Below are 13895 nucleotides of genomic sequence, written 5' to 3'. Positions count from 1 at the left end.
CCCCCCCTCTTCCAACCAATGTCCAATGTCTTGCACACTTTGGCTGGAGATTTCTTGAATCGTGAAGGAGAGACTTGCACTTCGGACTGTTCGACTAGCTTAGCAGGGTTCCAAACCCTCCGATTTGGGTTGTTCTCGTTAATGTTGCGTGACCACTTCAGGTTTTGGAGACAAAAGGACTCTCGAATCCACTCATTTCGTGGTCCAATTGGGTTTGTTTAAGAACCAATTCCTCCATGAATCTTCCCGAATCTGTAATTGACAAGCAATCGGGGGGGCAAAGAATTGTCTGACATTTTGAAGTTGATCGACGAGCACAAGAAACTTGGGGAGATAGGCAGATTTGAAAGAAAATAGCGCATATTTTTGCAAGCCATTCCACAACCATTAGCCCCGATCTAGATTGAATCTGACCAGGAGTTAGTTCTGATGGGTTGGTGTGTGTGTAGGCGGAGTGGGTGAAAAATAGCCAAAGTGTCATAAAAATGTCGCCCTGGAAAATATCTGTTACATAATGAAAAAATGACGATCGCCAAGGAGCTTGCGCCAAGACCACATTCCAACCCATCAAAAGTTCGACATAATTACACTGTATCACTCTCTATTATGCCAGGTGAACAGACCCAAACAATTGAAGAAAGACACCATTCAAACGAGAAATCGGAAAGTGAAGAGACCAGGGAGCACGGTATCGTCGTTATCGCCACCCTTGGACATGGACATGTTTCAGCCTCAAACCTCGGCATTTGGTACGCCCAATTTCTCAACACACTCCATGGACCAATATCAAGCATTCTGTCCACAGACCAGTTCCTGATTCCAATAGCCAAAGTGATTGTTAAGTTTGAAATAAAAATAATCCCACATCAGCTTTATAGAAAAGACACACTTGACGTGATCAAACCCTATCTGAGAGTATGTTAACACACGATTAGACCTCGTTGAGTGGATGGAAAAGCGATTTGGCCAAAACAGGCTCGGTCTTTGTAGTAGGTGAGTGAATGTTTGCGCCAGTCTATAATGAATGGCATGTTAGAATAAACCCGATTGTTCGAGCACCAACTGCCAATTTATCAGCAAAGCAGGCCAAACCTGCTCTGGATTGTTTAATCAACTTCGATGGTGCACCAATATTCAAAGACAATTTAGGATTCCAGAACCCTCTGTTTACGAGACATGGACACCAAACACACCAAGACGAGAACCCTTTCTCCATTAGCTCATTTCCAGACAGACTCAAGAACCATTATAGCTTCTAATTGATTGTTCCCAATTCATTGCGAGAGAACGAGTTGACATACAGGAACGCATTGTAGGGTCAATTCGACGGAACAGCACCCTTAAATATCGGTCAAACCAGATACGTATATACTAATAAATGTTTGGTCAAGTATGTTTCAATATATTGCCTCACTTGTTGGCATTTCTATAGGGTGGATTTTCAATTTTAGTGAACAATCCCAGCCACTATTTATGTAAATAGTATTGAAGGGATCAATGTGCCTGGGATGTATATTTGCACGTTAGTGCTGCCAAATTCGATTATTCCTTGATTTTTTTCACGTCAGGCCTAGATGCATTTTTTGACCTCAAAAATAAACAGTGTTCAAGTTCAGCAGCGCTGTCTAGTTTAGCTTTACGTAGTTTTACAGGCTTCCTTTATGTGATTGTTTTTTTTTTCAAGCAAGCCCTTTGAAAATTTAAAAATCGGTCCCATCCTTGTACTTGAGTTAAGGTGTTAGCTTGGAATTATTATTTCTGTCAAGCATTAGATTAGTGGCGACCTCTTTCAGTTTTCAGTCTATCAAAACAATAACTTTTTGAAAAGTGTCAACTCTCTCAGAAGACATAAGAGTTTAGAAAACGCAATTCGCACGCATTGCATCTTTTACGGCATTTATTATCACCAACATGTGATATTAAATGATTGTCTCACTCGATTTGAGTTTTATGGATAGCCATTATTCGATTGCAACCGGTGAATACCCAATTTAATCCTTCTGTTTCAGATCGTTGTTTGATTAGTGAGACACCAAAGTGTTGAAGGTTTCATTTCGAATAAGCTATTACGATACGGGGCTATAAATCTGTTTAATGCCACGATAAGAAGTAAATGGTCAGAATCGTGTTTGACAAAAATAATTTGGATCTCAAACTATCCCCGATATACATGTGTATTTACGAGACTACTTTTCAACAGATCTTGTGGATGAACCGGATACCTTGGAAATGGCTCTGGAGATCCTGCCAAATGGAGCCATTATTGGCACATGGTCAGTCCATTCGAATCAATTCATCACCTACCCAACAGAGTCGAGAAAACCACCCAAACATAGAGTGCTAAGGTATTCTTGGCTCGATTCTCGAGAAATAATTGGATGTTTTGACCTGAAACAAGATTTTCTTTCACCAGATCTCTCCATCAACAATTAGATCTTTCCATTTGGGGCCTCGAAAAACTTGATTCTGTCCGTGCTCTTTCGGTGTCTTCACTTTCTACTCCCAACTTTGCTTCTTCAGAACATTGAATGGCTTTGGAAAAGTTTTGAACTTGTTCACAACTTTAAGAGACACAAATTCTAGTCTATACCATAGCACCAAGATTTTGTTCCTTGGAATAGAACCAAAATCAAAAGTATTCTTGTGTGGCAAGGCCCATCAATAGAATAACCCATTTCTTAGGCTGTAAAGAACAAGTCCTCCTTTTTCTTCTTCTTTGTACGTATTTATCATTCTAAAAATTAAACCCACACGTAGAAGCGCCAGTTTTTGGAAAAATGCCACTCTTTTCGCTAAGATTTACATGCCTCAGCCTGTTTTGGAGACACGATGCTTATCAACGATTGACTCTCCCATGCATAAAAGACGTATGTGTCAAATTGAAGCAATGTTCCTTGTAAATATGTCGTGGAGCAAATTGTTTCTGACCCCCAGGAATTTTCAAACACCACAAAGTGTTTCATCGCTCTCATCATAATAGTTTGAATTCCGATCACACTGATATCCTCGATTAGCACTGCCGAATCGTAGCGTTAGCTGGAGTTACTACTACATTTGTTCCTTTAGTGGCGTCCTGTGACTCCGTTCAAGTTGTAGGTATGTCATTGAAAAGTAGTTGGGACAACAAAAAACACCAATGATTTCGATGACAAACTCGTTTCACATTAGAACCAAATCGAGCCGAGTTTTTTGCCACTTCGATTGCTTGTATTGGCAAAAAGAGGCTCCCTAAAACTTGCTCCAAGATATGATTAAAGGCATACATACTTTTCTAGGAAGATTGTTATGGTTTGACCAGTGGCAAAATTGGATCGCCATTAGAGCATTTCTAGCTTGGACTGAAATATTCCTAGTGAGAACACGAGGATAAAATATAAAATCCATATGCTCATCAAATTTCGCTGTTGAGAGTTTTATGAAAATTAGGCGAATATAATGGACAGTTTGTGCAGAGAGACGGCGTGGTAACATAATAAATTGTGTAATCATCAGGTGAAAGTGAAAACAATATTTAATGAGGAGCACTAAATCTTGCTGATGGGCAAGACATTTTCAAAAAACGGGGCTAATTTTGACGTCAAACTTTCACGAGTTTTCAGAGTTCACCTTTTTAACTGTAGTCCTCTCTCCGTCTCTGTCTCAGACTTGTTCTCCAATCCATTAGATGAAGTCACCACAGAGAAATAAAGTCAAACTTCTCAAAGACAATCAACACTGGGAGAAAAAAACAGCTGACGAAAACCGCAAGAAGACATCACCGAAGATGGGCGGGAGGGTCCGCCTGTACTTGGTTTGAGTATGTGTGGGGAGGCGGGTGATAAGGATCCCTGGCTCACTGATAGTCTGGTTCATTATTATCAACATGGAGAGACCTACATTTGGTAGCACCACCTTGAATTATCTCAATGATAATATTATGGCTTGGGGAGTAGTTTGTAGTGGAATTTGGAGTAGTAGTAGAAGTAGTAGTTGTGTAGTAACTGTGAGGGTATGAGAATGTGGAGCAAGCAAGAGCAAGGTAAAAAAACCTGTCTTCATTCATTCCAGGGTTATGGGATTTTGAGACACGTGATTTGTAGGACATGTTTTTGTGACCCCAAGGCCTCTTTTTGACTGGGATGAAATCACATCACATCTATCGAGGGGCATCCAACTATTGATAGGCTGGGGTGAGTATCCTTTGGGTGATCTTGTTTCATCACTTTTGTTTCCGATTCGTTCAACTATCACTGATTTGAGAGATTGACTCAGAGGGCAAATGCAGCTGCGGAGGTTGCGCCAGATGATCCGAATATCGACTGACCACTCACTGAAGGTTGAAAAGAGGCCGCCAGGCCTGCGGCTGCTGCGGCGGCCGAGCCCGTGGAATACATTCCTGCGGCTGCAGCCATGGGCGAGGAGAACTGAGCGGCGGCACTCATCTGACCCATGCCATAATATTGCGACATGGGACTAGAGAAGTAGGATGACGACCCGTAAGCCGAGAACTGGTTGGGCTTAAAGAAGTCATCCACGGTGCCGCGTTTCTTTTTGGACTTGGCCGAGAGTTTCCGATTCCGAGTTTGGATCCCGTCCTTCTTCATCGTCAGAGGCCGAGGAACCTAGAAAGGCGTTCAATATCTGGTTATTCCATGTACGTATATGAAGCCTTTTGACATTCATTTGCATTTGGACGAGAATTAATTGTTCCGTAATGTCGTCTCATTATCTGGCCAACATCTGCTCCTGAACTATGTACAGTTTGCATGGTAGTCCAGGTTGTCTGGAAGATGTGTGAAGAGTCCCTGAACGGAAACTGACGTCAATGAAGGAATGCTTTGAGACCATCAACCAAACGAGTCTCCTCTTCTGTTAACGAAGTGAGACAAGAGGAAGTTGGTATCTTTTTTTATTTCATGCCACACTCTATTACTAGTTAGTTGGTGAGCTAGCTTTTCCCTTCTTTCCATTAGGAACTCGTTAGTCTAGTACTCTCATGACATCACTCTCCGTTTCATTTTTGCGATATCCGCTTTCTTGGACCGTTCCTAACGAACATTCAGTTTGTGTCATTGTAGTATCGGCACAATAAATGTCGCTTACGTTGTGAAGCTTATAGTAAAGGCCACAGGCATTGCAAACTGGTTCGCTATTCTGATTCCGCCTCCAGAGGGTTGTGTTTGTTGTCTTGCAATTAGCGCATATCGTCCCTTCCCGACGCGCAGATGACTATCGAAAAAGAAGAAATACACAATTGATTCCCTTTAGATGGGCTCGATAAACTTAATTAGATCTTGTCACATACCAATCGTCGCTTTGGCTTGATTAGAGGACGGTTCTGGCCGTTCATTTTATAATAAAGACCACAGGCATTGCACAAGTAATGACCGTTTCCGTCACGCCTCCATAGGGGCGTGGACGTGGCACCGCAATTCACACATTCTCGGCCCTCTGGAACAACATACGAGTGACTCTATTAGTCGCGCTGCTTAATATTGGTGGACAAAAAATTATTATTATTAAGCTTGTTCATAAGCCAAGCACACAAGTGGGATAGAAAATTGATAGAAAATCAGTTGTTCAAACCTTGGTCATGATTAGATAGAAAGAAAGATGTTATGGTGCACAAGATGAGATCGCGGAGGGTGCATGTGAGTTCATCTAATAAGGCTATCCAAGACCACCACCTCAAGCGCAGATACAAAAAGAAGTGCCCAAAGCCACACGTGTTGGTTGATAAGGTTTCTTCCAGCTTTAAATCAGCCGCGCCCTCAAAGTCTTACCCGCATTTGCTCTAATTTTTGACCTGGGTCTTGAAGGCTGCAATGTCTTGGCCGAGTATGAGCCGTAAAATGGCGAGGTGAGATCACTCGTCCCATGTGATGTTGGTATGTAAGGGTAAACATATGATGCTGATGGGTGGTGCCCATTACTTGTCCCGCCTCCTGATTGATGGGAGGACTCAAGAGGAAGGCCAGACATGACACTACTAAGACCGGACAAGTCACCGGTCGCATTCGAATGGGACAACGGGGAGTTCATACCTTCTTGGAACTTCTTCCCACCGGAGATGACTGGATATGACGAAAACCCCAAGGAGCTCATTAAATGGTCTTGGGAATGCTTAGGACCTTGAAGATTGCTCACGCCAGGAATCGATAGGCCATGGAAATCATCATGGAGAGCAGGATGATAGGTGTCTACTCCATTGGAATGCGCCCCACCTCCGGCCGCCAAAGCGGCAACTGAGGCTGCCGAGGCTTCTAATTTCATATCGATGGGGGGCGTGGGCGGATAGGCAAAATTTGAGTTTGAAGGGAGGGAGATGGGATATGATTTGTGATTTGTACTAGTTGAGCCAGATGGCGTGGAGGACGCAAAAGTGGATCCCCACATTGAGGTAATCGGGGAGTAGAATGATGCCACTGTCGATGGGATAAGTGAGGGTGAAGAAGTGGATGACATGATGGAGGGCAGCGATGCCGGACCCGGTGATCTTGAATCAGTGGCCCGACCTAAACGTATGTGTGGAGGAATTAACAAAATTGAAAAATAAATGTAATATTGACGGCCAATCGCGGAAAGGCACCTACCATAATCTCCACCACCCGGGGATTGATAATATAATGGACTATTGGTGTTATTTGAAGTGTTGTTCACGTTGTTTGACGGGCTCTTTTGTGGGTAATATTGTTGATGCTCCATTGCGGCATGAGAGTCGGGACCATTGGTATTGATGTCATACCAACGGCTCCCATGAGCCACGGAATTGGCTCCATTATTCAAATGAGCACTTCCCGAGGGATCACTTGGGGCCGACGTTGATTCCCTATGGTGCACTGGGGTGGCAGAGGGTGTGCCTCCCGCCAAGGCACCTGGGTCCTCCATAACAACCATGGAGTCACAAAGCAAGAGCCTCGAATTCCGGCCTTTCAAGACCACAACAAACTTGGACGGATCTCAGGCGTCTTTAATTGAACACTCATGGGTACCAATCTTCTTGATCACTGGGATATCAATTTCCAACGTCCTATTTAGGTCCTCCACAATGCTCACAATGCCTCGCTCTTATGACGACTGATTGGCCTACTACTGCCTAGTCTTTTTTCCCTGCCTATGTGATTACTGTTGTATATGAGAACTTCTTTCTTGCCTTGGTTGACTGCACTTCTGACTTTTTTGATGACGGACAACCGCTCCAGGGGGCCTGGTTGCTCGTTTGCTCGGTTAGTTGGTTGGTTGGTTGGTCGGTCGTCCACCCATCCATTCTCCTTGCTCTGTCGATCTCGCCACTCCCGGTGCAGAAGTGACAACTGGCGACAATCCACGGACGGCGACACCACCAGCCATTGGCACAACGGGGGCGCCACTCGGAGTCTGCGACAATGCTCGCCATTGCGACAACTTCATAGTACTTCTCCACTCCGGCTACTACGAAATGTAAAGGGAACAGTAGCCCATTTAGTTGGCCTGATCGCCGTTTCCGTTCTGGTGCCTTTCAAACGACCCTCCAACAACCACCACTTCTAACGTTGCTACTGCCCCTAGAACTGCTAGTGTCATGCGTCAACCAAGCTTTAATCAGGTTCGGAGTGGAAGTCCCTCTTGGAGAAGGAAGGGGGAGGAAGCAAGAAAAGAGAAAGAAGAACGCGAAGCGAAGGAAGAAGCCCCTTTTCTCCGTGGGCTCTTCTTCGCGTTTCTTGAGTCTTGACTCAGAGGTCTGGCTTCTAAAATATGGGAATGGAATAAGTTTCCCCTTGTTCAGAGCCTAGAGAGCTAGCGAGCTCTGGCTGGTGAATTGGTTGTTCGGTTGGTTGGTTGGTTGGCTTCCTCCCTTTCATTGGTGCTGCCCCCTACTTCCTTGGAGAAGGAAGGGAAAAAAATCTCATTTGAGAGGGATTGTTAGATTGCGTGCCAAGATAATAGGAGGAGCCAAGCGTATTTTGTGGAAAGAGAAGGAAAAGGAGAGGGATCAAGCTAGTTAGGGGAGGAACAGCCAAATCCATATTGTGTATGGTAGTCAAATAAAGTTGGTATATATCATGAAGTTAATCTTGATGCGACACTATCAAATATGGAATGGCAAGCTCGATAGAGAAAGAGAAAAAGAGAGAGAGAAAAAATATTAGGTTCAGTGGGGAATGAGGGTGGAGAATCCAGCCAGTGGAGTTGCCAGTTGAGTCGACTTATCCAGCGATCCAATCACTGCCTTTGGATGGCATGCCACGAAAAATGATCTGCCGAAGGTGACGAATATCAACGCTTTGAGGCTTTTAATGAAGGCCGAGCAAATGCTGCCTACTAATAGCGGAACTATTTGAGCCTGCATTCCTCGGTGAAGATTGCTCGAAGAAGGGACAATCCCATGAGGCAAATGGTCGTGGAACTTGGCTTGAACTTATTTCGAAACAGGCTGGAAACCCTCTGAGCCATGAAAGGTTGTTTAAAGGGTCTGGCCAGAAGAAATTACGTTCCTAATACACACTGACTGGGTCCACTGTTCTCCTTTCTCGGTTTCTCGCTATTCCAGAAAGAACCAACTTTGGCTAAGAGCCCGAACTTCAATTTTATGTGCTCGTATAACCAAAACGAGGGCATACGTGCATTTGGCTAAAGTTTGTTGAAGCCAAAAGATTGTTATGAAAACACCTCTCTTCGTAGACTTAAATACGAAAGTTGAAAAAGAACACCGGTGGAAAACAAAAGAATGAGCAAACAATCAAATCTGATTGGAATCGTTGTTCTGTGACCGTTTCAAGGCTCCAATCTGTAGGTTTTTTTTCGTTGTGAAAAAGATGGCTTTCTTTGATTGGTTTGTCGTGTCTTGGCTGACCTGCTAACAATTCAAATAGATTGGACACGCTTTTCCATTTCCCGACGCTCCATTTCAAATTTTGCCTTACGTTTCAGCTGTCGAGTTTCCCATCTACGTCCTTTTTGCTTGAGATCTCCGTAGATCTTGGAGCTTGTTTTTGGTTGGTTGGTGGTTGTTCTTGATCTAAAGTGAGACGAAAATCAATGATCAGATCACGATTCCATTGGTTTCCATGGAGCAGCCAAAAAACCAAGGCAACCAAGCGATGATGACTTACAGGCGGCGGCATTGTTTGATTTACCTCAAGCAGAACGGGGAAAACAATCAGAGATCCTCCCATAGATGGATGGTCACAAATCCATCAAAACTAGCTTTTACTGCCTTCAAAAACAATTCTATGCCATTGGCTGTGAACTACGACAAGCCTGGTGGATCCGTTTATCTCTCATGAAATTAAAAATGCCAGCAATATTAGTGACATTTTTACGTATCCATTGCACTCGGGGTGTCATATTTAATTTGAATCTGTAGCTCAGTTCTACAAATCTGGTGCTATTTTGTGGCTAATGGTTACGAGGACTCGCTTTTTTATGGCGAATTTATGATTTGGCTTTTTAATGCCATAAATATTTTCGTTTTTGTAAATTAGCTTCCTCAAGGACTCCCCTGGGAACGACAGTCGCCATTGAAACGAACAGATATTTATCGCGATTTTCGGCTCATTCGAAACGATCTCAGCTTTCACCCGTGCTTTGGTATCGCTCTCTACAAGCCCCGCTACCCTGAAAGCGGGTTATAAAACACGGAAATTCGGTATTCAGCATTCCTCCAAGACATTAAGGGCCTTTCGGGTGCGTGCTTTACCAGACCAATCAAATCGGCTTTGCCTTCTTTCTGGTCGAGAAGCCCAAAGGAAAAAAGACCTAGAAGAGATCTTAGGAAGTGATATTGGTGTTTATGACTCCGGGAAAGACAATAAATAAAGCTGTGGTAGTTGTTAGTTGGGAGACAACCCAGACCACAATGGTTGGGCTTTTTCCCCCGAGGTCTTTAGTCACATATTCAAGCGATTCGATTCTTTGTAGGCTTTGCCGCCAATTGCACTGTCTTGGAGTTAGTTGGGCAATTAATGAGGACATCATTGACTCCTGGCGACGTAACCCCTCATTTTTATTGCACGACCAAATGGTCGTTTGAACACACTCCTTCTATTTCATCCCTTCAAAGGTCGCCGTTCGGCCTAAATCGGAATGAATCACAAAAAAACACCCTAACCCTTTTCCAACTGTGGCAGAATTTCTCCTAGAAATGCATCACCTTCGATTCCTTCAAAGCAAAGGAAAGACGGAGATAGATATTCCCCTTATCTTTGCCCGTCTTTCACGTCAAGTCCGTATCGAATGCAAGAATGAGTGAGCATGGACTGTCAGCAGTCCCTCAGTGGCTCGTTTTCAACCATTTGTGCATAGCTGCTGAATTCGTCGACTTTCCTCAAAACTGTTAGCCATTCGTTTACAGGGGTTGATGCTTCTTCCTACTCGTATTGCTAGTGCTTGAAATACGTCAGGACACGTGCCACTTGTAGATTGGATTGGCGGATCCATCTCGAGAACGTCACGTTGGAGTCAATTCAGATTTCATAGATTAAGGTCTCCATTCTCTGTTTGTTCTATCAACGGCAGATTTGGTCATTCCAGAAAGGGACATTTCATGGGGACCGAGGAATATACTACTATGTACTACGTATATAGGGTGTTGCGAAGTAATGGATCAGGCCCAATTTTTAGATGCCCTAACCTGTTATTGATGTAATAAAGCAAAAGGTTAGCGCAAAAATTAGAGGTCACCTTGACTTATTAACATAATATGCATTGAAATTGACACTTTTTGGACCAGCTTTGTTTAAAACTCTTGGTCAAAAAACACGTCGAAGGTTATTTGGATAGCAGGATACAGGTCCTAATCATCACTCTTGGGAGGCCCAAAGAGGTTTTGTCTGAGATTGAATGAGGTTCTGGAAAATTGATTGGTATGGAACCTGGCCAAGAGCCGGAATTTTTCGCTGTCACAAATTCAACTGTTGTTCATAAATCTGATGGTTGGTCCATCAGATTCTCATGGCAGCAAATTTCCAACCTCTGGAAAAGCAAAATGAAAGAGCCTGAAGTTTATTTGTTTATGTAATAATACAATCTGATTTTCTCGATATCTTGAGAGATTTAAAGACGTTACGAACAGAAATGCGAAAAGATTAGCAACATTAACGTTTATAATTTTGATTGAAGATCCAGTTTATAGCATTGACATTTGGGCTGTCCTTTCTTTTGAAACACCCCATACAAACAGACGAGCTTCAACGGGCCAGGGAGGAATATGGGAAAGCGATCTAGACTCGGTCTTCAGTTGTGTGGTCGATGGGGAAATTGTACAAATTTCGTTAAGGCTATGTGAAATAAATAACTCCTCTGGGAGAGGTTTAGTTAAAAATGCAAAATACCCTGCTCGCGAGATATGAAAAAGCTGGTCGTTACATATATCGAGGTTTCTTTGAAGAGCCTTTATGCGGACACGAGGACACGTGCCAACAATAACTCGATTTTAATTCACTTTTTGAGCACCAGAAAACGTGACCAAGAGAAGGCTAGATTATATCGCTCTGGTGGGGTTCCGTGTAAGCGATCGGTTAAAATATTCGAGATGAGCTGTTGTTATAATAGTTCTTGGAGGGCCGAATTAAGTTCTGAGGCAAGGCATGAAGAGAAATAGTAGAAGGGATGGAAGTAATTCAAATCTTATATCCATAAAATGGTTCGGTTGATAGTGTGATAGTTGTCAAAGATATTCACAATGGTAGTGAATTTGGATTGCTAAATCAAACAAATGCCAAAAATCCATTCTGGGAAACGAAATAAATTCGCCAATATTGAACTATTTATTCACCCAGTCCGGTCCATCTATGGTTTATCATTTTATATCATTACCTCCAATACGGTGGGATCTGAATAGAGGGCCTTACTTGCAGCCTCAGTAACCCAGCATAAGCCCATTTTCTTCTCATAACAATAATAATATGTGAAAACGAGAAACGCAAAGTCATCTTATCTTTAATCGAAACAATCAATTAACGAACGGAGCATTTCATGCACCTATAAAAATAGGAAACTAATACTTATACAATAACATGATAACCTCCCCCCCACTCAATAACTGATTGCTTCGACAGGTTTTACATTTTGAGTGTCGATTTTGCAATTGTCTCCAGATACACCCAAGTTTGAAAATCTGACCGATTCTTAACCAATTTTTTGTTTGTTTTCAATACCCTCAAAATCTAATCACCAGGCCAAGATTGAGATGTCAAAAGATGGGTGTTGACTTGCTTTTCCATGCTTCACCGAGACATATCTAGAACTTTGCTCCTAAAATCAGTGCTACATAACCTGCCCCATTTGTCGCTTGTAGATGCCTCTCTTTTTTCTTCTCTTGGGTGGTTGATCCCATGTAATGAATAGCATCGCGGTTGTCTCAGCGTGGCTTCTTATCCTTCATTGAGTTGAGGAAAAACAAAAGTGGCTGGATGTCCAAACAGATTTGAGACCAGATAACCCGGACGACAGAAATAGTTCATTCATCCGTCCCACCAAAAACTGCATCTAAATTTAGTCCCCATCGGTGATTCCCATAGATATGACGGGGGAAATACCTGGACAAAAGAGAATAGAAACCTCCAAGATGACATCCTTGAGAGTGACTATGTCCTCCGATTTTGTCGTTTCCGGTGACTTGGCGTAATCTTTACATTTTATTGACATCTGTCGATCTTAGTGTGCCTGTTCTGACTGTTGGCACCGCACATATTTTGGTATGAGGAGTGGTCGTTGGAATTGTGTTATTTGGCTCTTGCCTGCCAACTATCACGTACAATCGGGATCTGTATTGTTGTCTTTGACCTTCCTGGTTTGAGAGAGGCAAAATTTGTAGGCGTGTTGGCACCTTCAAGCTTGCCTCATTTAGTACTAAATGGCTTGTATCCAATTTTAATGGCATTTTTCACACCTTCTTCACTCTTTTTCGCCAATAGAAAGAAACTTTCTTGGCACTCGAGGTAACATGATAGTTCAAACTTGGACGCGAGTCCAAACTCCAGGATCTGGATTTTACATCAGTGCTTATTTGCAGATCCAAACATATTTACATCAGTATCATATCCATAGGAAAACGAGACGCGATTCTAATGGGTTTGTAATCTTGATATTTAACGTTCAATTCCTTTAAGTTATTCATATCAAATTCAAGAGGTGCTCCATCATTCTTCAAAAATTCGCATTTTCAATTATTTTTCTGTCCAACCAGATATATCCTTCCAGGTCTATTAGCTCAAGCACGTCTCTTCGAACCGTTCTGGGAAACTAGTTCACTCATAAGATCGAGCCCGAACAAGTGTCTACAAGCTAAACATTTGGGAACAATACACACACAAAAGGACGATTCCAGGTTGACAGCAGAGGATCCTGTATTTTAATGCTTCCAACCAACCAACCAACCAACCAACCAACCAAAAGTTGGGAGTTCGTGGTGAAGCTCATTACTTGCAAACTCGTCGGTGAGCAACTCGGCTGCTGACTCTCATTGTTGTTGGAATGAGGTTGCTCTCATTATTAGGCCTATCTCTTCATCTCAATTCTCATTTGGAGTACCATCACATCCACTCACTCGGTGCAGGGCAGGTTTGTCATCCTCCACGTCATAGATTGGAGTGGGGAAGTGCAGATGAGCAACTTCCATGACAATATTCATTGCTCTTGGATCAGCTTGGAAAGTGGCGGACATCATTGGTTGGGGGGTGAATACTGGTTATCTTCCTTGAGAATCTCAATTTATGCCTGGAATTTGCGATGTGCTCCGGGTTAACGAGATCATTAAAATGAGCGCACTAAACCCACAAACAAGATGTCACATTCGTGGAGTATGCAGTATGTACGTATATAAGGCAAAACTTGGGTGAAAAACGCACTTTTCTCTTAGTCAATCAATGCTTGAATGCATCTTGAAGCCATTTTGCTGCTATCGTGGATTTACGATGGGACGAGAAGTGGCATCA

The 13895-nt window shown here is 42.9% G+C and overlaps 1 protein-coding gene across 2 annotated transcripts; it reads right to left on the bottom strand.

The window, feature by feature from the left end:
* Positions 1 to 3465: 3465 nt before the first annotated feature.
* Positions 3466 to 7118, bottom strand: LOC131886780 (trans-acting T-cell-specific transcription factor GATA-3-like). 2 transcript variants are annotated; one of them, XM_059235183.1, is made up of 5 exons: positions 6573 to 7118; positions 6024 to 6494; positions 5285 to 5430; positions 5083 to 5208; positions 3466 to 4601 (listed from the first exon to the last, which is right to left on the bottom strand). In XM_059235183.1, exons 1-5 carry the CDS (start codon positions 6874 to 6876, stop codon positions 4248 to 4250), a joined length of 1401 nt encoding a protein of 466 aa, XP_059091166.1. In that variant the 5' UTR covers positions 6877 to 7118; the 3' UTR covers positions 3466 to 4247. The 2 variants fall into 2 exon arrangements, with proteins under 2 accessions (XP_059091166.1, XP_059091165.1); XM_059235182.1 differs by having other exon boundaries at positions 5763 to 6494; positions 6573 to 7111.
* Positions 7119 to 13895: the final 6777 nt, after the last annotated feature.

This window comes from Tigriopus californicus, chromosome 9 (assembly GCF_007210705.1).
Source record: "Tigriopus californicus strain San Diego chromosome 9, Tcal_SD_v2.1, whole genome shotgun sequence".
Lineage (NCBI taxonomy): Eukaryota > Metazoa > Arthropoda > Copepoda > Harpacticoida > Harpacticidae > Tigriopus > Tigriopus californicus.
The sequence above is the reverse complement of the archived record's forward strand: the minus strand, read 5'-3'. Positions and strand labels throughout refer to the sequence as shown.